Below are 24229 nucleotides of genomic sequence, written 5' to 3'. Positions count from 1 at the left end.
GGTAGGAGGAGGACAACAAAAATGTCACCTGTGTCAGTCAGAAATGCAGAGATAGATGTCCGTGCAAAAAGGTTTGATTTGGGATTTATAAATCTTAGGATACCCACACGCACGTACATGTTTGGGGGTTTTTTGGAGGAAAGAGGAAAACTACTAAGATGTTCTCAGTGGCACTTGGCGATACAGAATAACTGGTGAGCCCTGATTGGCTATTGACGGCAGTTACTTAGTGCAAGTCACAGCAGGCTGTTTTGTTGGGTTTGACTTTCAGGACAATGTGTCATGTTAGTATTCCTAAATAAATGACCAGCTGTTATTGAGCTGCTATTGCTTTGTGAGACTCCTGTTATAAACTGCAGTTTGAAAAAATGTGTTGTGTGTGACGGCACCTGTTACTAACTGCATCATAAAGCAGAACCCTCCCTTTGTGTCCTCCCTGGAATGATTTTGCTAGGGCGATTGCATTTTGAGTGTGAAGACTTTCGAACATGTGAGAAATCAAATGCCAGAATTGCTTAGATGTAGATGTCCAGGGACCATGTTGGTAGGATCTGCAGGGATGACGACCACCAGGAGCTAAATTAATGTAAATACCAACCCAGTATGAATGAATTACCTATAGGCCTTAGTAGAAACTTCAATCTTGAAAAACAAATCTGCAGCAATACCTTATACAGCCCTTATCTTATCTAAATGAGGTCACTATTAGGAGCCAAAAACCACAGTTCTATAAAAGCAAATATTCACGAGAGTGACTTACCAGATATGACGTTTAGAACAAATGGAACTCTAAGAACTCAAAATAGTACAACAGGTTGAGGCCATCAGATATGCATATTAATATGATTTTAAAATTAGAAATTAATAACAAAGAATAACAGAGAAGGGAAGGCAGAGGTGAATTTGAAAGAAGAGCCATACAACTTTTTGAAATAAAGAAGATAACCACTGAAATGAAACAAACACATTTAGTGAACAAAGAAGAGCTTATGCATTTGAAGAATAATAAGCTAGAGGAAAAATAGCATAGGCTGCAGATCAGCTAAATAAAGGGATGGGAAATATAATAAGGCTTTTCACAGACATGAACAACAGGATGAGAAGTTCCATTATATGTTTAAACACAGTTTAAGAAATCAGAGAAAAAATAAAATGAGAGGAAATAATTGTTCAAAGAAATAATGACTAGGATTGTTCTAGTACTGGAAGGCATGGGTAGCCTATAGATTGAAAAAGCATATTAATTCCAAAGTAGAACAAATAGTGACAAATCTACACCAAAATATGTTGTAATACTACTGCAAAGTATTAAAGATAGAGATGAAATGGTGAGAAAAAAGAAGAGAACAGAGATTAAGCTGAGACTCTCAGATCAGCAACAATAGGTGCCAGAGAATTTGCATAACGTCATGAAAATATTGAGGAAAAATAACCATTAATCCCAGAAGTATGCCTAGCAAAATACACTTTCAGTTGAACATCAAGTTTATGATTTCACGTAAACAAGTACCGAAGGATATTTTTCAGCAAGAATGAGGCTAACTCCAGAAGGAAAGACTTGTCATATAGATAGCTAGGTCATTAAATTTCAATATTTTTTTTTTAAATAAAGTAGCATGGCTAGCATTGTGGTGCAATGAATTAAGCCTGGGAATCCTATATGAGTTTTAGTTTTAGTCCCAGCTGTTCCACTGCCTATCCAGTTTCCTGCTAATATACTTAGAAAAGCAGATGGAAGATGATTCAAGTACATGGGCCTCTGCCACACATGTGACAGAGCAGAAAGAAGTTCCAGACACCTTGTTTCAGCCTGGTCCAGCCTCAACTGTTTTGTCCATTTGGGGATTGTATTAGCTGTGCAAGATCTCTCTCTCATCTCTTCCCTTCCCCTCTCTCTATGCAACTATGCCTCTTAAATGAATGAATGAACTAATACCTTAAAAATCAAGTAGCAAAAATGAATTTGTGAACAACAGGATAACACTAAAATATTAAACAACAGAATATAGAAATGGGAAAAAAGCAAATGATTGATTATTTAGATTCTATTCTATTCTTTGGGAAGAGAATAGAATTATTGGATCATTTTAGAATTGGTGTAAGAATAAAAATAAAATCTTGATTAGCCACAAAAAAAAATAATGAAAATAAAAGAAGTTGAGGGGCCCAGCGCGGTGGCGCAAGTGGTTAAAGGTCCTCGCCTTGCACGCCCGGGATCCCAAATGGGCACCGGTTCTAATCCCAGCAGCCCCGCTTCCCTTCCAGCTTCCTGCCTGTGGCCTGGGAAAGCAGTCGAGGACGGCCCAAAGCTTTGAGACCCTGCACCCACGTGGGAGACCCGGAACAGGCTCCTGGCTTCGGAGCGGCATAGTATCGGCCATTGCACTCACTTGGGGAGTGAATCATCGGACAGAAGATCTTCCTCTCTGTCTCTCCTCTCTGTATATCCGCCTTTCCAATGAAAAAATAATAAAAAATAAATCTTTAAAAGAAGTTGAGATAGAAATAAATAGATTGAAAAAACTTTATAAATACATCATAACTAGAAATGAAGTAGAAATGCAATTTAAGAATAAAATACCTGGGGGAGCCAGTGCAGTAGCCTAGTGGTTAAAATCCTCACCTTTCAGGTGATGGGATCCCATATGGGTGCCAGTTCTAATCATGGTGGGCCTGCTTTCCATCCAGTTCCCTGCTTGTGGCCTGGAAAACCAATTGAGGACAGCCCACAGCCTTGGGACCCTACACCCGTGTGAGAGACTCAGAGGAGGCGCTATGCTGTAGGCTCCTGGCTTTGGATTGGCTCAACTCCAGCCATTACAGTCACTTGCAGAATGAGTCAGTAGATGGAAGATCTTCCTCTCTGTCTCTCCTCCTCTCTGTATATCTGACTTTCCAATAAAAATAAATAGATCTTAAAAGAGTAAAGCACCTGGAACCAGTGCCTTGGTATAGCATGCTAAGCTTCTGCCAGGATCTCATATGAACACTTTTTTGAGTCCTGGTGGCTCTACTTCTGATCAAGCTCCTGCTAATTGCCTGGGAGGTAGCAAAGGAGAACCCAGGTTCTTAGGCTCCTATATTCACACGGGAGACCCATAAGAAGCTGCTGACTTATGTCTTGAGCACAGCTCTGGCCTTTGTGGCCCTTTGAGGAGTGAACCAGTGGACAGAATATCTCTCTCTATCTCTGCCTCTTTTTCTCTCTCTGGAACTCTGCCCTTCAATTAAAAATAGAATAAATCTGTTTTTTTTAAACAAAATACAAAATAATATTAGAAGTAAGTATAAGTATTGCAGAGGTTAGATTTTCCATTCAAAAGTTAGATAATTTGATTCGTTTTTAAAAACCAAGTATATGATATTGCAAGAATTGCATTTATAACATAATGTCAAAAATCAGAGGTAAATGTATAAGAAGATGTATTAAATAAATACTAAAAAGGAGAAAGAATATAATATTAAAATCAATAGACTTCAAAGTCAAAAGCCTGAGGAAGAAGATGATTAGCAAAGAAACGATTTAGTAGATTTAATAGTCCTGCACAATTCAGACCTAAAGGAATTTCAAACTGTATAATAGAAACAGCCAGAATCAAAAAAGGAATGAACAAATCGGGCCCAGCACTATGGTGTAGCGGCTGAAGTCCTCACCTTGAAGGCGCCAGAATTCCATATGGGTGCTGGTTCTAGTCCCCGCAGCTCCACTTTCCATCCAGCTTGTGGCTTGGGAGAGCAGTCAAGGACAGCCCAAAGCCTTGGGATCCTGCACCCGTGTGGGAAACCTGGAGGCAGCCTGACTCCTGGATTCGAATTGGCTCAGCTCCTACCTTTGCAGCTGCTTGGAGAGTGAACCCTCGGACGGAAGATCTTCCTCTCTTTCTTTCCTGCTCTCTGCATATCTGCCTTTCCAATAAAAATAAACAAATCCCTTAAAAAAAGTAAATTAACAAATCAGCAATTAAATGACTGATTTTTAACTGATTCTTTCCAGAAACTGGTTTTATATTCAGTGAATTAGTAATGGTAGATATTTTATTTCAAAATGGACAAATCTACTATAATAAATTTTGTACTCAGTGCATCAAGAAGATGCATTATTTTCAGTCACATGGGGAACATTTTTACCATGGGACAAAAATTGCCTGCAAATTAATAAATCAACAAGAAGATAAAGCTGGAGGTATCACAAGACCAGACTTTAAAAAAAAAAAAGTGTTTTTTTTTTTTGGAAAGTAAGATATACTGAGAGGAGGAGAGACAAAGATCTTCCATCCATTGATTCACTCCCCACATGGCCACAATGGCCAGAGCTGCACTGAGCAGAAGGAGCCAGGAGCCTCTTCTGGGTCTCTCACATGGGTGCAGGGTCCTAAGCAGAGCTTGTGGATGGGAAACAGGGCTGCCGGGATTAGAACTGGTTGCCCGTATGGGATCCTAGCACGTGCAAGGCGAGGACTTTTGTGCCGGGTCTACAGGGCAGAAGTAGTTAAAACAGCCATGTGCTACATAACTACAGACATGAAGATTAGTGAAACAAAGAAGTAATTTATGATATCATACATCATAAACTATTTTCTTTGACAAGCGAACCAACATCAATCCAAAGAGGAAAGACAGTCTCTTGAACAAAGGTTTTTAGGAAAATTATATCTACGCTTACAGAAATAAGAAACAATTTTCCTACCTTTCATTTTATGGAAAAATCAATTGAGAAAGGATCAAGGATTTAAATCTCTGACCTGATACCATCAAAGTACTAGAGGAAAACTTTGGAAACACTCTGTAAGACATGGGCATAGGCAAAGACTTCAGGCAGAAGCTCTCCAAAGCCCAGACAATTGAAGTAAGTAGATGGGATTACATCAAGGTAAGAAGCCTCTGTACTGCAAAGGAAATTATCAGTTAAGAGTCAGCCAGCTGAATGGAAGAACATATTTGCATACTACACAAATGATAGAGGGCTAAACTAAAAATTCAAGAAATTCATCATCAGCAGAACAAATAATCCACTTAAGAAATGGGTAAAGGTCTGAGTAAGTATTTTTCAAAATGTGAAATTTATATGACTAACAGACCTATGAAGAAATGCTGAGGTTTTCTAGGCATCAGAGAAATACAGATAGAAACCACAATAAAGTTCCACTTGACCTTAGAGAGAATGGCCAACATACAGAAATAAAAAAACAGCAGACGCTGGTCAGAATGTGGGGGCAGAATGTACCCTAATGCACTGCTGGTGGGAATGTAAACTAGTACAAGCATTGTGGAAGACAGTGTGGAAATTCCTCAGATACCTGAAATAGGTCTGCATGTGACTCATCCATTACACCTGTGGAAATAGATCCAAATGAAATGAAATCTGCTTATGATATAGTTACCTTTAACCCCATGTTTATAGCTAATGAAACCTACCCAGATACTCATCAACTGATGATTGATAAGGAAAATGTGGCACATGTACACTCTGGAGTACAAGGCAGCCATAAAAAAAGAATTAAATCTTTCTGTTTATAACGATGTGGTCCCAGCTGGAAGCCATTATGTTTAGTGAAATAATCCTATTCCAAAAGGCCAAACATGTTTTCTCTGTCTATGGCAACTAATACACAGAACACAAAAAATGTGATTTTTGTAAGTCATGTTAGCATACTGGAATTAACTGCTATTTATAGCATGCCTCAGCGCTCTTGAGTAACAATACTATTTCTGGTTTTTATTTTAGGTTTCCTTTATGTTATTTTTTCCTTTTTCCTCTACTTGCTATGTCATGATACTTTTTATGTTGGAAAACTAAGCTTGTTAATGAAAAGTGAATGAATGTGTTGTTGTAATAATTTGCAGAAAGAAAACCATAAAGGAGGGTGATGAGGAGGGGACGTGAGGAATCCTTATGCTTCTAAATCTGTACTGTTCAAAATGTGAAATCTCATTTTATGTAAGTTGAAAAAATGAGTGACACATAAAAGTTTGTAGTTAAAAATCTCATTAACTATCATACCTGAGTGATTTTATTATGAAGTTTTAGTCTGTTTTTGAGAAACAGATAATTCCTACCTTATTTCAACTGTTTGAATAACATTAACATAACAATTTAGTTTGAATAAATACATAGCATTAAGATAATAATTCAGTTTGAATCTGGTGTAGTCTTGGTACCTAAAGCAAATAGGAATAATTTACAAATGGAAGATTATAAGTCAGACTTGTGAAATGGAAATTTAAAATAATCGGTTAATGTTTTACACTTTAAAAATCTTTTCTGTAGTATTTTTGTAATTTTCTGAACTATTGAAATGCTTCATACTTTAAGAAATAAGAAAAAGCTTTTCATTTCCTGAAGTATTTCAGTGAATCAAATAGCTCATTTGCCCGTTAATTAGCTATCCACATTAAAACTCTATTTTCACATCACCACATGACTTTTTGCAATTAGAAAGGCATAGTAAAGGAGCTTTCTTGTTTACACATTGTCTTACATGTAAACAAGAAGCCACAGTGTCAGAGCCTTCTTACTCTCTCCAGGATAGCACAATGGCAGCCAAGGAACCAAGAATTATTACTACTTAGTGGTTGTTTTTATAACTCAAGGACCGCATTCCATAAGAAAGCAGTGAAAATGAATTTAATTTTATGGAACTTTTTAAAACAAAATGTAATCAGTCCAACTTTATGGCAGAACCTGGTTAAAGCTGCAGTGCCAGCATTCCATATGGGCATCAATTTGAGTACCCATATCCAATCTGACTCCCTGCTAGTGACCTAGGAAAGTGGTGAATGGTGGCCCAAGTGTTTGGGTCCCTGCACCCTGCATGAAGCTCTTGATTACTGACTTCATCCTGGTCACTGGGGCCATCTGGGTAGTAAACCAAGGGATGCAAAAATCTCTTTCTCCCCATCCTTCCCCTTCGCTCTCTCTAGAACTCAGCCTTTCAAATATTTTTGAAAAAATCAATGTAAGGTATATTTATAATTGCTGTTTATTCAGCTCATTTTATAGTAGACAGAGCTTAAAAATCATTTAAAAATTTTATTACATTTATTTTAGAGAGACATAACTCTTCTTCTCCCTATTTGCTAATTTATTCCCTAAATACCTACAGTGTTTGGCCCTGTCAAGGCCAGGTCAAAATCACCAGCCAAGAATTCAATCTGCTTGTCCTATGTGGGTGACTGGGACTCAGCTATTTAAACCATTACCTGTTGCCTCCCAGGGTGCACATGAGCAGGAAGCTGGAATTTGGAGTGGTGCTGGAATTTGGACACGAACCAAGCTCTCCAGCATGGAATTCAGGCATCCCAAGTAGCATTAAGTGCAGGCCAAAAGGCTGCCCCCTGAGAATCACTTTTAATGGCCTCTGAAAAAAAGTTTGCTTCTCTCTGTATTTATAATACTTGGCTAAATTAAGTATCTCTGAGCATTTGAAATTGTGCTTGTATACTCTACATATTATTCTGCTTCGCAAGTACTTCAAATGTCTGAATTAACAAAATCATTTTGAGAAATTAATGTACAAATAAGGATGAATTCATAAATGGGATGAGTGATGTTGTCCTAAATGCGCCAGTACAGTTAAACCACAGAACCACCTGGAGAGTGCATAATCTGGGAGTGGGAGAGGCCTGGGAAGGAAATAGTGGGCTCCTCCCTCTTGGGTTACCACTCCCCACAGAAGGGCAGGAAAACTAGAACAGGGGCTGGGGTGGCTAGACAGAAAAGCACCCAACAACATCCATGAGAGCTGGATAGTTGAGCTGGTTAGATGGAACAAGGTTTTAATACCCATTGACATGTTTGAAGCAAAAGGGGATGTGGGACAGACTGGACTAGTCTGCCACACATACTGGCAAACCAGGGCAGGGGGTTGTCCTGGTGGGGGTTATTGTGGGTTGCTCCGACTAGTCTGCAGCCCACATTGGTTTGTGTGAGGGCCGAGTATGTGCTGGGCAGAACCAGGCTGGACTGTGGCATCCATTGGTTCCATTGGAAGACAGGGATGGAAAAAGAACCAACCCAGCAATTGCAACCACCAGCTGATTTGGGGCAATGGACTGTGCTGGGTCCTGTTCTTGCTAGTATATACAAGAATCTGGTCTGGGAACACCTCAGACAAAGTTTCTTTGGGGATCTCCCCAATCGAGCTTCTGGACTCAGAACCCTAACCATGAAAAGACAGAGGACAGAACAAGTCAATCAACCACCTCTTCAACGACCTCATCGTGCTTGGAGTGGCGAGAGTGGCAGCAATTCATAACTATTGAACTACCAAAACCACTCGGAGCATGGCCCCACATCCAGGACCTGGGGTGGGTGGGAGAATGGGTGGGGCTTCTTTCTTAAAATCCCTTTTACATCAGATATAGTAAGGAAACAAAACTAATTGTCTTGCCCATCTTCCTGTAGCACTGAACCTTTTTACCCTAATTATGTCAAGATTGTCAAAAAAAATAAATTTAAAAAAAGTCAAAAAAAAAAAAAAAGAAAATTTAAGAATTACAATCACCAATATAAATTATGTTGAATCCTTTTTTTGTTTGCTTTTCTTGTAACCAAGACATGATAAGACTAGAAGCTTTCCAGCTCTTTGTTTATGGGTGTGTATTGGTGAACTACAAATGATTATAGCAATGATTTTTTAAAAGAATAGTGATAAATATGTTTGAAGAAATTGAAGCAGCATGTGCTGGAATTTGTTACAAAGATTACTATTTCACTTTTGTTTCTTAATTTTTCCCCCCAAAATTCAGAGACTGGGGAGAAAAAAAAAAAAGTAGAAGATATCCATGAGGGCCTGGCATGATCACTTAGTGGCTAAATCTTTATCTTGCATGCACCGGGAGCCCATATGAGTATCAGTTTGTGTTCCAGCTGCTCCACCTCCCATCTGGCTCCTGGTTATGGCATTAGAAGGCAGTGTAAGATGGCCCAAAGATTTGGGATCCTGCACTCATGTAGGAGACCTGGAAAATAACTCCTGGCTGCTGGCCTTGGATCAGCTCAGCTACAACCTTTGCAACTACTTAGGGGATGAACTAGCAGATGAAAGATCTTTCTCTCTGTCTCTCTCTGCAAATTTGCCTTTCCAATGAGGGAAACAAAATTATATCCATGAGCACTAGAAAAGGACCCTGTTTGGGAATCCTTGAAAATCTAGCCTTGCATCACCCAGGACCTGCCAGTCTTCCTCATTTGCTGGTTCATCCAGTACCACTTTTTTAAAGGATTTATTTATTTTTATTTAAATGGCATATTTACAGAAAGAAGGAGAGACACAAAGAGAATGATCTTTCATCCACTGGTTCACTCACCAAATGGCATGGTGGCCAGAGCAAAACAGATTGAAACCAGGAATTGGAAACTTCTTTCAAGTCTCTCATGTGGGTGCTCAGCTGTTTTCCCAGGTCATAAGCAGGATACTGGATTGCAAGTAGAATAGCTGGGCATGGGATACAGGCACTTGGAGGTGGAGGATTAGCCTATTGATCCATGTTACCAGCCCCTAACAAGTACTTTTTAAAATCACAGTTCTAGATCTAAATATATTTTAGATGATGATGATTCAGTAGTGCTGACTGCGTAGCATTTTGAGAATACCTATATTCAGCTTCAACAGAAAACTGCATTTTTACAAATAGTACCTTCACTGCCATTGAAAGGAAGGTGTATGTGTGGCCTTGCATTAGAAGCTCTGGAAAATAAAATATTCCAATACAGAGCTAGTGAGAAGATGTGCTGACAGATTATATTGATGTCAGGGATGTCTGGAAATAGAAAATGAGTGTAAGCTTAAAGGTGGCCATTGTCAGTCAGGTGGTACCTTTGGAAGAAGCACAGATGTAGTGGCAGGGCCTGATGTTCCCAAGCTGAAGTGCAGTTTATGGGAGAGTTGAGACAGGACGTCTGGGCAAGGTACAAGACAAGAGCTAAAGAAGCAGACATATGTCCACTTACTGAAGCTAGGAGATACGATGAGGGCTTTGCTGGGGCCCGTGCAGTGGATGGGATGACACAAAGGTATTAACAGAACAGCTGCCCTGTTGGTAAGACTGCAAGAAGCTTCCAGCTGTGAGGCAGGGCCTGGCAGATGTCTCTCCAACTACCTCAGTGCAGTTTCACCCTCTTTGCATGAACATTCAACTGTCCCACTAATAATTTTGTAATCCATTGGGGCATTGTTTGCCCTTTTGAGATGGATTTTGCAACCAATGTGAGCTTGGGAGTTAATGTTGCTGATAATGTCTTGGTGAGCGAGTCTTTAACAGTTTACATACACAGGAGCACAATTAAGCCCGTGCCATTTCTGGACACCTTATTGTATGCCTAACCATTGCCTCATAATCTGGCCCAGACATGTAGCACACCTTCTGGGACAGGGCTTGATATGTATCCTAAATATTAGTGCAAGTGATGGGAGTATGAGATGAAACTGCTATGGTGATAAACACAGTTACTGTGATCTTTTTTTAATTATTTTAAAGATTTATTTATTTTTTATTTTTATTGGAAAGGCGGATATACAGAGAGGAGAGACAGAGAGGAAGATCTTCTGTCCGATGATTCACTCCCCAAGTGAGCACAATGGTCGATGCTATGCCAATCCGAAGCCAGGAGCCTCTTGTGGGTCTCCCACGTGGGTGCCGGGTCCCAAAGCTTTGGGCCGTCCTCGACTGCTTTCCCGGGTCACAGGCAGGGAGCTGGATGGGAAGCAGGGCTGCCGGGATTAGAACCGGTGCCCATATGGGATCCCGGGGGTGCAAGGCGAGGACCTTAACCACTGCGCCACTGCGCCGGGCCCCAGTTACTGTGATCTTAAAGGCTAGCCTGTCCTTGCATTTCTTTGAAGCATAGAAAATGTATCTGTTTCAGCCATTTCTTATGATTTTTGGCTAGAGGAATTTAAGGATACTTTTATTAATAAGGATATGCTTTTGATTGTTGTTTGATTGTTTATGGCATTGTAGAGCTTGTAGTTGTAGGGGGATTTAATATTTGAAACATATGTCTTGAATTTTTATGTTTTTTCCCTTGTGACATATTTTTCCCATTAAGTATTGGGTAAATTGTAGAAGTAGAAATGTAGTAGGAATGTATTACTGATTAGCAGGTAATCTCATGTGTCTTGGCCCCAATTGGAGTCCTGGCTGTCGTTCCATGGCTACTACTGAAGAATGAACAATGGTTTGCTTTGAAGAATATGATTATATTGCAGAATTATCTTTAGGGGCACCTGCTTAACCATGAGGTACAGACAGAATGACCAAATGTCTGTGCATGCCCCCTTAGTCATGAAATAAAAATAGAACAATTAAATGTTTGTGCAGAAGCATGTGATGTGGCTGGGTAAATCAAAAAAGACAGCTCGTTGACCTGTTAATTGAGGGCACCATGCCAGTGTTAGTGTCTTCTTCTTGCTGCCTCCTCACACCCTTCTAGAGCTGTGAACTTGGCTGGAGCTGGCCTCCAGCAGGGCTTGATTTTGCACAAGAAGACAGTGGTCTAAAAACTGCTGAAAAGTCAGAGATGAGCAATAGAGGCATCTGTGCTGATGCTGAACTGATATGCTGCTGGCCTAGAGCTGTGTCAGTCCTCAGTGTCAGGACCCAAATGAGGCAGTAGGCAAGATGCTCATTCGATTTGTAGATGGAATATTACACGGATAGGAAACTGACATTTCTTTGTAAGTGGATACTGCTAATTACAGATGTGTTTTACTCAATTTATTAAACTTACATATACATGCATTTGTACATACTTTGTTTTTATTCTAAAATATATAATTTTATTTCACAAATCCATATTAATCTTTGTAATTGGTTTTAATTAGTAAAAATGCATGTATTAGAGAGAGAAGCAAAATAATGTTGAAGAATCATGGAAATCATTAACTGATTTCTCCTGATTTTTCCTGTCTTTTCCCCCTGCTAGGTTTTTACCAAGTCTGGCTAGGTCAGCATTAGAAAAAAATCTGGCAGATGCTGCAATAGAAGTAAATGCTGTTGATAATCTGGAACCAGAACTAGAGAACTACAAATGTAAGTATTTGATTTGGTTCTTTGTAAAGTTAAACAGTACTTTTCAAACATATTATACTACTACTTATCTTAATTTCAACAAAAAATGTTTTCTGTCCATTTTGTTTTCTGGAATGGATTGAAGAAATGAATTTAACTTTTTTAAAAGTTTGAGAACAGTTTAGAACTTGAATCCTAGCATAGTTACTTTTTTTAGTACATATTAGAAACAGTTCCACCTAGCTAGAGTCACAGTTGACACTGACATAGTAAAGGCTCTGAAAATTCCTGCCGTAAATCAGCTAATTTTGACAAGTATATATCTTCCAAATTTATTTCTTCATAGACTACAGAATTCTGGTTTTTTTGGCAAACATTTACATTTCAAGAACTACCAGGGTACAATGGGATATCTTTGAACAACTTTTCTAGATTGATGACAGACTAAAGTATTAATACTTTGAAAACCATTCCATACCTCCTTCTACCTTCTGTTTCCACCTGTGTTCTCTTTTATGGTCATTTTCTTTCAGGGATCTAGAAGTATAGTTTTGGATTGATGGAGATTTGGTTCTCATTATAAAATTTCCCTTTCATTCAATTAATTACTTTATAGTGGAAATTTTATAATTTTATAATTTATTTTATTTTAAATATGTATTTATTGTCATTGGAAAGGCAGCTTTATAGAGAGAAAGAAAGATCCTCCATTCTCTGGACCACTCCCCAAATTGCCACCATTGGCAGGAGCTGAGGTGATCTGAAGCCAGGAGCCAGGAGCCTCGAGGCTGCTCGGGGTGCCCCACATGGGTGCAGGGTCCCAAGACTTTGGGCCATTCTCTACTGCTTTCCCTGTCCACAAGCAGGGAGCTGGATGGGAAATGGAGAAGCTGGGACATGAACTAGCACCCATATGGGATACTGACAATTGATGGGGAGGAAGAGCCAATTTAGCCATTGCACTGGGCCCAAATTTTAATGTTTATTATTCATATTATTAAAAATCCAGTGTGTAACCAGTCTTATTATGGCTATCTTTGTAATCGGTGTTTTTAATGGCTGTGGTTACACTGAGACAAAATTTGGCAGTAAGGAAATATTTGATGGCATTCTTGAGTAAAATTATAAACTGAACATATTAATAGATCTAAGTAGATTTGAGCTGAGCCAACTCCAGCAGTGAGTAACACTGATACTAATAAACTCACAATGATTAAAAGTAGTTGAATCTACTAACATGTAGAAAAAAAGATCATCTCATGTAGACTGTGCATTGCTTCTCTTTATTAAAAGATTAGTATAAGCAGTGCCTCATGTAGGGTATGAGGAACCCAAGTAAAGAGCTTTTCACTCATCTGGCTCCATTTATCTTCAAGTCCAGCTCTTCTACAGAGAATTCATTTTACTTCACTCTTATGGTTCAGAGTCTGTGCTCATCAGATAACTGTGAGCTGGGTCTTTCCCTTACTATGCAGGTCTCTACAAAGTGCTAATTATGGCGAACATTGCTTCTCAAAGGAGGGTTACAGCTTTCATTGTGATGTAGTATTCTGCAATTCTGACTTTGTAGCATAACATATACATGTAGAAAATATGTCTTTATATTTTTCTGGAAGTTAGACTTGGCTCTCGATTGTGATGACAAACTCAGATTTTGAGCCTACTAGAATGAAACCTTGACAAATGTGCTCAAATAGTGCTGCGATTTTTTGGAAGAGAGCCAGCCTTCTCCCCAGGGAAGTGCCAACATCACCCTGTCAGTCTATTTTCCTTTTTGAGCTTAAAATTTTGAAAGTAAACATTGGTTGAGTGATTTAAATTGTCCCAAAGTCCTAAAACTACTGAAAGAATATGTTTCATAAACTAAACCATTGATGCTATCAATGTTGTTTGAATCTAAAATTGTCTTTGTTATCTCAGCATAGATGTCTACAATGGGATCACTGCCACATTCTTACTCTTCCCCTTAATTAGTTTGCATTGGATCTGTATCAGAGATGTTTTATAAATACTGAACTCTCAGTGTGAGAGCTCATGGTTTTCCTTCACTTCAGAACTTGTGAATAAAAGTGAATTGCCAAGAGTCTGTGAAGTGGAGACTCCCAGTAAGACGTGTGCTTTGGCAGATGTGCAGCTGCACTCAGCAAGACTGTGTAAGGGGGTCAGTGCAGTGATTTTTAACTCATGTTTTCCCTGGTACTTCATGGAAGCAAACATTGCTTTCCCCTTGACTTTCAAAATCATTTAGCATAAAATTAGCATTCTGGAGGAGAAGCAAGCTACAGTATTCTTATTTGAAGGACTGGGGATGTGGGAGTGTGGAGATAAGTGAAATGTTTAAAGCTTTGTCATTGCATAACTGCTTGCCTGGGGTATTTCCACAGGATGGAATGAACATGGTACACATGGTAGAAAGAATGCCAGACTGGACTAAGTTCTATTTTAAGCTCTATCCACACTAGCTTGGTAATTTTAAGAGAATTACTTAATTTGTGTTCTTTTGAGTTTCCTTATAATTTTTGTGTTATTGTTAAGAGTGACGGTAAATTACATAAGAAAAAATTTAGATTCACTGCTTAGTTAGGGATCTGGCACATAAAAGGTCCTTGGTAAGTGATGGCTTTTATTATTCTTTGAAACCACTTGGGCCAATCCTGAAGATGAGATTTTAGAGAGCTGGGGTGGTTTCATTCACTTGCAGTTTTAAAATTGTTTTATTTTGTTTGAAATGCAAGAGTAAGAGAGAGGGAGAGACAAAGAGAGACAGATTCAGTCTGATGATTCACTGCCCAACTGCCTGCAAAGCCAGAGCTGAGCCAAACCAAAACCAAGAGCCAGGAATTCTATCCTGGTCCTCCACCTTTTGGCAGGTCTACAAGCAGTTGGATTATTCCCAAGTGTATTAGCAGGGAGCTAGATCAAAAGGGGAATGGTTGAAATTCAAACTAGTCTTCCTATATACAATGCCAGCTTTCCAAGTGGCAAGTTAACTTGCTGCCCCACAACACCAGATTCTGTTTTGTATTTTTCTTTTCTTCTTCTTTTTTTAACCAGAGCTCTAGATGGTCCTACTGCGTAACTGAATTGGACCTAAAATATTATATCCAGGGTACTTATGGACTTTAGAATGAGAGAATTTGGCTTATGTGTGTGTTACAGTCTCTGACTTAATTACCCCATGTAGGTGACTTAACTATATTCTGGGTTGTTCTTTTTTCTTTTCTTTTCTTTCCCTTTTTCTTTCTTTTTTTTTTTTTTAAACTTTCAGGTTTATCTATGCATTTGTTATGTAACTATGTCTCTATCAATATCAATAGATACCAATGGATATGTAGATGTAGATAAAATCTCTCTTATATTCTGAGCTGTATTTAGAGCCATAGTGTTTTATTACCACTTTCAAGCTTATTTCTTTGGTTATTACATTAAAGTCAGTCCCTGAAGAGCTCATAAGTATTTCAGAGGCTGTATTGTAGCCTTAGTTGGGTTGACTTAGCTTTTCTGAAGACGCTGCTATAAATAATTCTCTGTCCTGCATGAAATGTTTAGGTGAAGTGCTATCTGACTCTCTGAGAATTGGCGCTGTTAGTGCGCCCATCTATAATGCCCGTGAGAAAATGAAAGTGCCTGATGTTCTCTTCTATGACAATGTACAGGTGAGTGGATAAGTTTGTATTCTTGTGTAAACCACTACGGTTGACTCTTATCCAAATGAGGCTGAAGTTTAATTACATTTGTAATTTTCTATGTTCAGATTAGATGATGTAAAATGAGATGCTGAACATCTCTCATTAAGGTATTATACCAATTCAATTTTTTTCCAAGAATTGCTTGAAAATTGAGGGAATTGCTGCTAAGATTAGAGAAATAGGTTTTATAGGTTCACACATTATATGGTTATACTTCACATAAATAAATACATTATTAAGGTAAAAACAAAACATAAGTACTTCCCTTTTTCTTGTTTGCTATTTACATCATTTTAGTAGTTTAAATAGGGATATGTTTTATGCATCCTTTTCCTAACACCGCTTTTCCTACAAATTTCTAGTATTTCTCCTATTTTTTTCCCCAAAAAGATGAGGGTAGGGAACTCCTAGTTTTAACCTAGCCAGTAATTAATGGATGTTTTATTTAATGTAGAAATAATTTTGTATCTTGAAAGCTTTATTACAGATGTTCACTTTAATGTAAATTTTCAGGAAAAAAATTATTCGGTTTCCATTTTCAGATTTTCTATCATATGATCATTTCTTTTGCAATAACAACACAGTTAAAGTTTTCTATAATGATCAGTGTATACGTAAAATTACTTTCAGAAAGTGTATCAGAAGGACTTAGTATTTTCACCATATTTGTAAGTGAATAAAATTTAAAGTCTGATATTGCCCAACTCTCTGTATAGGTCAGTTTATATCCCTAAGTTAACAATGTAGCAAGTATCTAAACAAATTCTTTTTTCTTAATAAAGTCTTGTTTAAACATTCTGAAATCTGTCAACATCAGGTTATTATCTATGACGTAGCGTGAGTAGTGACCCTGATGTTTTTATTCATCCTGAAGTCAGTTAACTAATGATGTTTTGCTTCTGGAGTATTATTGCTAGTTGTACAATCAGTAGACAAAAGCACAAAAAGCAGTTATTTAGAAGACATAAAAGAGGAAACAAATGTTGCATATCAAATAAAGAGGAAAACCTGATTGTAAGGAAAATATGCTGTTGCCAAGAGTTGATGTTATAACACCCTGTCCAAGTAGTGGAATGGAACGAAGAATCAGGAAACTTCTGTATAAAGCGCCATGGCAGCCAAGGTTGAAAAGACTGCAGCATATGAAAACATAGGAAGTTCAGTAGAAGGGAAGGCCATTGTGCCCTTGAACACAGTGTCTGTTGCTATGGCATTTGCGACACAGACATTGAGGCTGCAGGGTTGCTGTAAACTTTACACAGTGGCACTAAGGGACTCTGTGGCTTGTCTCCTAGCACACCTTCTCTTCATAAAGCACTGTGAATTGAATTAACCATCAATGGAAAATTTTTATCAACCCCAGTTCTATGCACAGTGGCTTGATTAAACTTGCTTCTGTTGCTTAAATTGCTACTTCCTTTTCAGTTGCATTTCATCCCAGAGACACTAGTGTTCTGTGCATCTTGCAGATGGAGGTGTTGCTACGCCATCATGCTCCTCTGTCACATGGGATGGAAACTGATTTTCAACATGTTGTTTTCTGCACCACTGAAACAAGGCCTTTTGTATTCTTCATCTTGGTTCTCCAGCTAATAGCAGTTCCCAACACGTAGTCCATATGTGTTGAGCAGATTACTGAACGAGTGAATAAACTTGGAATGCTCTTGCTAAGGAGTGTAATATCATTAAATTTTGATCAAGAAACATTTTGCAACAGAGAAGAGTAGGAATTGATAGAGATACTAATAACTTTTTAATAAGCTTAAGAGCTTTAAATCGATAAAATTTAAAAAATGTTTAAGTGTATCAGCTCTTGTCCTGAGGAGTTGGAAAGCAGCTTAAAAAACACACAGAACATTTGCACCTCCAAGGGGAGACAAACTTTAAATGCTGTGGTAAATTCTACAGTGTGTTGAAAGTATATGAAGGTTACTATAGTAGCATGGTCCCAAATTGAAATGACCATAGAAAATTAGTTAACCAAGTAAAGTTGGGAAGGTTTCTGAGGCAGAGAGCCAAGCATTTGCAGATACTTGTTTGTGTAGGAGGCCAGCTCATTATTTAATTGTCACTGGCACAGAGTTGAGATTGCAAGTGGAAGAGTGTGAATAGATGAGTGTCAGGATGATTAGGAAAGAATCACATCATCTGGGCCTTGCTCATTAAGGACCTGAGATTCAATTCAGAAGAATTAGGAAAGTCAATGAAAGATCCCAAGCACATTTGCACTTTTATTAATGTTGCGTGTGCTTTTCAGTGTTGTCTAGGAGTTAGAACCAAAGCAGAGAGTGCTTATTACCTCAGTCCAGGTTGAAGTCCTGAAGGTTCTGAACTAATTCAGTGACAGTGGGGACAGGGTAGAGCAGACATGTTGCAGGGCTGTTGAAGAGATACAGTCAATAGAAATTTTTATTATGGAGTCTCCCTTAGGGAGCATATAGTCTGGTAGAATTGTAAATTGAACAGTGAACAGAAAGTTATTTTGAATTGTGCCCATAGCTAGCACGAAGTGTAGGATGGAGGAGAGCAATGTTAGATACAGTTGAGATGAGATCAAGAATAGAATAACCTTTGTTCCTAAAGTATTAAAATTTTTTAATATTTTTAGTATATTTTGGAGGATGAAGTGAAAATATTTTGAGCAATTATCTGTGTGCGTATTGTAGAGAATACATTGATTCAGGGAGAGGCTGACTTGGCTAATAAAATCTAGGCAAGAGAAGATGAAAACCTGAATTAAAGCTATGGGGATAAAAATGACAGGATAGATAAAGGTGGGGTGTATGTGAGTGTGTCCATCATAATGGATAAGGTTTGATATGTAATTTGATTTTGGTAGAAGAGGAGTAAGGTGAAGGGGGTGATGATGATGATGGTGATAGGGATTTGGACAGGTGATGGAAAATGATAATGTTCATTGGGAAATAAGATACAGGAAGGAAGTTGAGGGGAAAGTCATGAGCTGAATTTGATTTAGGAGATGAGGGAATAATCAAGTAGTTCAGTCAGAACTTAGGAATATGAAACTGGAGATAAGGAGGAAAACGATTTTGAAGATCAGTGAAGGGTTGGTAGTTGAAGCCATGAGAGGGATGAAAAGGTTGAGGGACAGCAGAGCCAGAGGGGATTCTTTGAGTGTAGACACGCAAATACCCAATTACACCTAGCTTTCACCAGCCCCTCAGATAGGTGTCTGTGGATATGTAGGCACATTCTATTGTGCCTCAAAGGAACTGTGACCTTTACTTCCACAATTGATTATTTACTTTTAAATAAGCTGTTACCTAGAAGAAAACAGGGAAAAACAGAATGAGGACGAAGGAAGGAGCCATGGGACAATCAGTATTTATTAACGCATTTGCTACAAGATCAGGTTGAGAAGATTATAGAGATAAATCATTGGCAAAGTAAGGAGGGAATCAGGAGAGACAGACATCTGGGAAAGGAGACATTTGAGAAATTGTCCACAGTCAACCAAGAAGTTAAGAGAAGAATGATGTTGGCTGTGACCTTAGCTTTAGCTAATGTTTGTTGATTTGAATAATCTAGCTAGATGAAGTGAAAATACAAGGTAGGAGGACAAGGGAAGGGTAAAGAATTTTTGAATACAATTGCAGTTTGGTTGCTTTTTCAGTATAACCTGGCTATGCAGGTGTGTTTGTTCCAAGTTTTCTGTCTTTCACATATCTTAGCCCGTTTTTTATGGGAGAAACAGTATTGTCTGGAAATTGGCACTCACTTTGTATCTTTGTATCTTTGTTACTAAGTAGAGATTTTCAGACTGGATATGTGCTGGAACCCAACTTCAGATAATTTTAGGACTTCTTTTTAGTGGATGATCATACATCTTAGTTTGCTTAAGATAGTTTCTGTTTATAGTTTTTTCTTAGGATGATTATTTATAGTATCTCTTTTTATTCTTGGAAGTGTTCCAGAATGAACAATCAGTGGATATGTTCATCTTCAGGCCTTGTTGAAACTCTAGCCCTGTGTTGTATCTAAAAGCACTTGCAAAAAATTAAGCCTAACAAGATAAACATCAGGGAATCTGTCAATGCCTTTTTTTTTTAATAAGAAAGGGTATGAAATATTGGTAAATTTGATAAGGAAAAATAAGCAGGTTTTCAAAAACCCAAGTGAAAAAAAAAAAGGAAAGCAAATGACATCCTGGAAAAGTATCTGCAGTGTGTATTAGATGCTTAAGTTTAATTTTCCTTTTGTACAAACAGAGAACATCAGTACCTTGAGGCCATTATTTATTTGAAACAGAAAATCAAGAATAAGCAATGTGGATTTTACTTAGGCTAGGCATAATTGCCTCCCCAACCCCTGATAAGCCTTTGTAGCCTGTATATTGGTGTCTTATTTTCCAGGATGCAAAAGAGAATGTAATTTCCTCTGAGGCTTTTGTGAATAACTTTAATCTTATTCTCTTATTATATTGTGTTATCATTCAAATAAAGAAGTGTGGAAGGTAATACATTTTTAATTCTAAAACTACATATATCTTTGAAGGTAAAGGTTAAGAACAAGTCAGTGTAAAATATTCCAGGAAAATCTCCAGTTAATTTTTGAAGTCCTTATATATTTACATAGTGTGGCAAGTGTGGATTTTAATATTACATCAAGTTATAAGGCAAGTCTACATAGTTTAGTGACTGAAAATATTTGAATTGAAATATAAAATCTCACTAAAATATTGTCTAGTAGCTTTGTTCAGGTGGAGTGTTTCATGTTTTCAGTGTCAATGACCGGGCCATGTATATAACTTATTTATAATTGCATCATCAATCATTTTAACCCAGTCATTTGAGTATTTTATATGAATATGTTTCACATTCCACAAAAATATACTTAACTGTCTAATTTTACCTTAATTGTGAAAAATTCATTTACTTCTAGCACATGATAGTGATGGAAGACATGCTCAAAGACTTTCTCCTGGGAGAGCACCTATTATTGGTTGGTAACCAGGTGAGTCATGACTTGGATGCTGGTGTTAAATAATGAACAGTAGCAATAGTATTTAGAAAGCAGGAAGTTTTTTTTTCTTATTAAGTTGGATTTTTTTAAAATGACTGATATATATATATATATATTTTAATTTCAGTTAAATGTCTGGTTTATTTAAAAGATAAGATCTGCTACCTTCTAAGGTTTAGAATTGCCTCAAGGCTGTCAGTCTTCCATCTCACAGCAAGTCCTGTCCATTCAGCCTCCTAAACATCTACTCTTTTTGCCTAAACCTGTTGTGCTAACCCCACTCGCAGCACCTGTCACCTGGATTGCAGTGATGGTTTTCTACCGCAGTTCCACTCCCTTTGTGAGCTACATTCTTTTTGACAGCCAGATGTATGGCTAAAATCTGATAAAGTGTTTCTGTCTAGTTTATGTTGGCTGCCCTTGGCCCTTTGGTGTAGTCTGCCAGGTGCTGTATGTTCCTGCAGGATCTGATCAGCCCACCTTTCCAGGCCTAAGCTTTGGCTCCTGTTTTCTTTCTGCACTGCCTTGAGCTGCTCTGAAATTGTCCTTGGCTTTCATCTTTTTTCTAGTCCTCGATCCTGTTTGTCCTTCTACATGTACTTCCTACATGCCCTGCCCCTTTCTCTTGGGAGGGAAGCCTTCCCTCTGTCCTACTTGAGTTGGGTTTCCCTACTCCTCCTCATTTCTGTCCCTTTGTATCACACCGGCCCTGTGGAGCTTTGAAGCTGGGAGCCTGCCTGTAGAGGAGGGATCTTGTTTCTCTTGTCAACCTCTGTCCCTAGTTCCCAGCATGTTATGTACCACACAGAAGATGTACAGTGTATGTGGAGGCAATGAATGGGCATCTTATAGTGAGAGGGTCTGATAATTTTCCTCAGCTGAATTAATTGACCCACAATGAGCAGCATTTTCATTTTTAAAAATTACTCTTCAATTAATGAGTTCTTTCTTGTACTTATAAAATCAGTACACATTCTTCGTGTACTTAACCTTTCAAGCTGGTGATTTCAAAGTTTTTTTTCTTTGTTTGAATTTTAAAAAGGATAGTTTGAGTAATTTGCTGATTGAGAACTCGAGCTTAGAAATGACCTGACTGGATCTCCTCCAGCATGCCTTCCATATATGGCTGTATGACTTGAGCACATTGCTTATCTTACCAAGGCACAGTTTTCTGATGACTAATCTGGGAGTATAAATAGTAGGTCTTCTTTAAGGATGACATGAGATAATGCATGAAAGTACTTCACAGTGCTTAGTTTGCCAGCTAAAAGTAAAATCACTGTATCCCTGTATAGTACAAAAGTGCGTTAGGACTCATTTGATTCATTTTTTCTAAACAAGGATTAAGAGTAGGACAGTAAATTATTCATGGCAGTCTTTTTCCTCACCTTTTGAAAGTTCTACCCACTTAACTAAAAAGTCATTTTTTCTGTACACCAGAATGGGAGAAATAAGATCGGTGAATAATCAATATTAATTTTGAAATCCAGCATAACAAAATCTCACTTTGAAAAATAATCACTTGTGGGCTTTGAAGCCCAGAGTATTTTACCAAGATTTTGAAGTTTTTATGTATGACTATATGTATATGTCCAAAAGGCAGAGAGACAGAGGAGTGTCATCTTCTAGTTCTCTCCTCAACAGCCAGGCCTTAGATGGGAGCCAGGGACATGATCCAGGTTACACTGATGGGTGGCAGAGACTTAACTACTTGAGCCATCACCTGCTGCCTACCAGGCTGTGTGTTAGTAGGAACCTGGACTCACAAACCAAGCTGGAACTTGAATCCAGATAATCTGTTGTGATATGTGAGTCTCTCAAATAGTGTCGTAGCCACTGTTCGAAATGCCCAAAAAAAAAAAAGATTTATTTATTTTTATTGGAAAGGCAAATTTACAGAGAAGCAAAGACAGAAAGATCTTCCATCCACTGGTTCACTCTGCAAGTTTCCGCAATGTCTGAGGCTGAGGCTGAGCTTGTCCAGAGCCAGGAGCTTCTTCTGGATCTCCCACACTGATGCAGGGTCCCATTCTCTGCTGCTTTCCTAGGCCACAAGCAGGGAGCTGGTTGGAAAGTGGAGCAGCTGGGACATGAACTACACGCATATAAGATCCCAGCACTTGAAAGGCAAAGATTTAGCCAGTAGGCCATCCAGTCCCCTGCCCCTTCCCATTTTTTAAGTGAATGCATGATAGATTTCCTAGGCATTATATCTGGGTGCACTTGGTGGGTCCTTTGCAGATCTTTCACCATCAGTAAAATGACCTTAGACAGATAATACTGGTGTCGCAGCATTAGCAAAGGAAAATAGACCAAGAAATATCTTTTCTGATGAGCAGGTTTTCAAAAGGAAGGTTGTAAAAGCCAAAGTGGAACATCCATGTGATTTTTAAAATACCCTTATGGTGTTGGTGTCTTAAGTGTTTGGTGGGTTGGTGCAGTTAGATTTTCTTGGGAAAATTAATGCCACACTTGGGCAGGTAAGAGGGTCTTCTTGCTTAAAAGTCTGAAGTTAGAGTCTAAGCAGGAGCAACAGAGTTAGGGAGTGTAGTATAACCTCTGGAAGGTTGCAGGGAGTATGCTAAGTGAGGGTTGAGGTGATATAGAGATTTGCTTTGCTTTATGATACATGAAAACCATGCATAGAGGTAGAGGTGTTTGGGATTATTGCATAGTATTATACATATGTGCATGTGAGCCAGTGTGGTATCTCTCATCTGTTTCCAGTCATAAAGAAGGGAGCAAGATACCAGAGTGAAGGACCTGGGAATAGCTTGCATGGAAAGCAGGGAAGAACAATTCCTGATCCCTAGTTTTGTGGCTGGATCCCAATATCTACTCACTTCCAAGCCTGTCTAGGGTTGGCTTACGAACTGTCTGGATGTTGATGCTCCCACAGAGGAGTAAGGCAAACAGCTAGGGAATCACAGGCTTTTACCTAGCAGTACTATCACCAACTCCATCTATGACCAACAGCTCACTGTGTCTTGCCTTCTCTTATACCAGTTCTGCCACCACCCACTTTTGAGAAAGAACAATCACAAAAGGAATTTGATTTCAGCATAAATTTGCTATATTTAGCTGACTTTGTTCACTTCCGAAGAGTTTCTGTTCTTTCATGATAGACCTTTGAGACTACTGATGTTACAGCATAGATTTGATGCTGATAAGGATTTCAGATTTGCTGTCTAAATTCTGCTACTTGTATACATTGATTTATCTAATTTAAAAAAAGTCTGTCTTAGGCTGTCATTTGATGCTCTCTGTTGCCTAATCTCACTGTCCTTTCAACTCAGTGTCTCGCATTCCTCCCCTCAAGCTTTGTTTTTGTAGTAACAGTCTGATTCCTGGACGTGCCTCTCAGCAGTGTTCTTCCCAGCCTCTGATCTTCACCATCAGGCACTCTCCTTCCCCTCATCTTTCCTAAGCAAATGCTTTTAACATCAGAATGGCAGCACAATATCATGGAAAGGAAGTAAACAGAAATTCAAAGACCTTCCTTCCTACCCAGGATTTTTAATTCTGTGATATAAAGTAAATCACTT

The 24229-nt window shown here is 38.5% G+C and overlaps 1 protein-coding gene across 1 annotated transcript in view; it reads left to right on the top strand.

Annotated features, from left to right (window-relative positions):
* VWA8 (von Willebrand factor A domain containing 8) overlaps nt 1-24229 on the top strand; it is a 333428-nt gene that overhangs the window by 126875 nt on the left and 182324 nt on the right. Inside the window, exons 18-20 of the mRNA XM_040991347.1 lie at nt 11927-12033; nt 15562-15668; nt 20604-20675. Coding sequence (XP_040847281.1) covers nt 11927-12033; nt 15562-15668; nt 20604-20675 — 286 coding nt within the window. The remainder of the gene's footprint in view (nt 1-11926; nt 12034-15561; nt 15669-20603; nt 20676-24229) is intronic.

Source organism: Ochotona curzoniae, unplaced genomic scaffold (genome assembly GCF_017591425.1).
Source record: "Ochotona curzoniae isolate NIBS_2020 unplaced genomic scaffold, NIBS_Ocur_1.0 contig_64, whole genome shotgun sequence".
NCBI lineage: Eukaryota > Metazoa > Chordata > Mammalia > Lagomorpha > Ochotonidae > Ochotona > Ochotona curzoniae.
The sequence above is the reverse complement of the archived record's forward strand: the minus strand, read 5'-3'. Positions and strand labels throughout refer to the sequence as shown.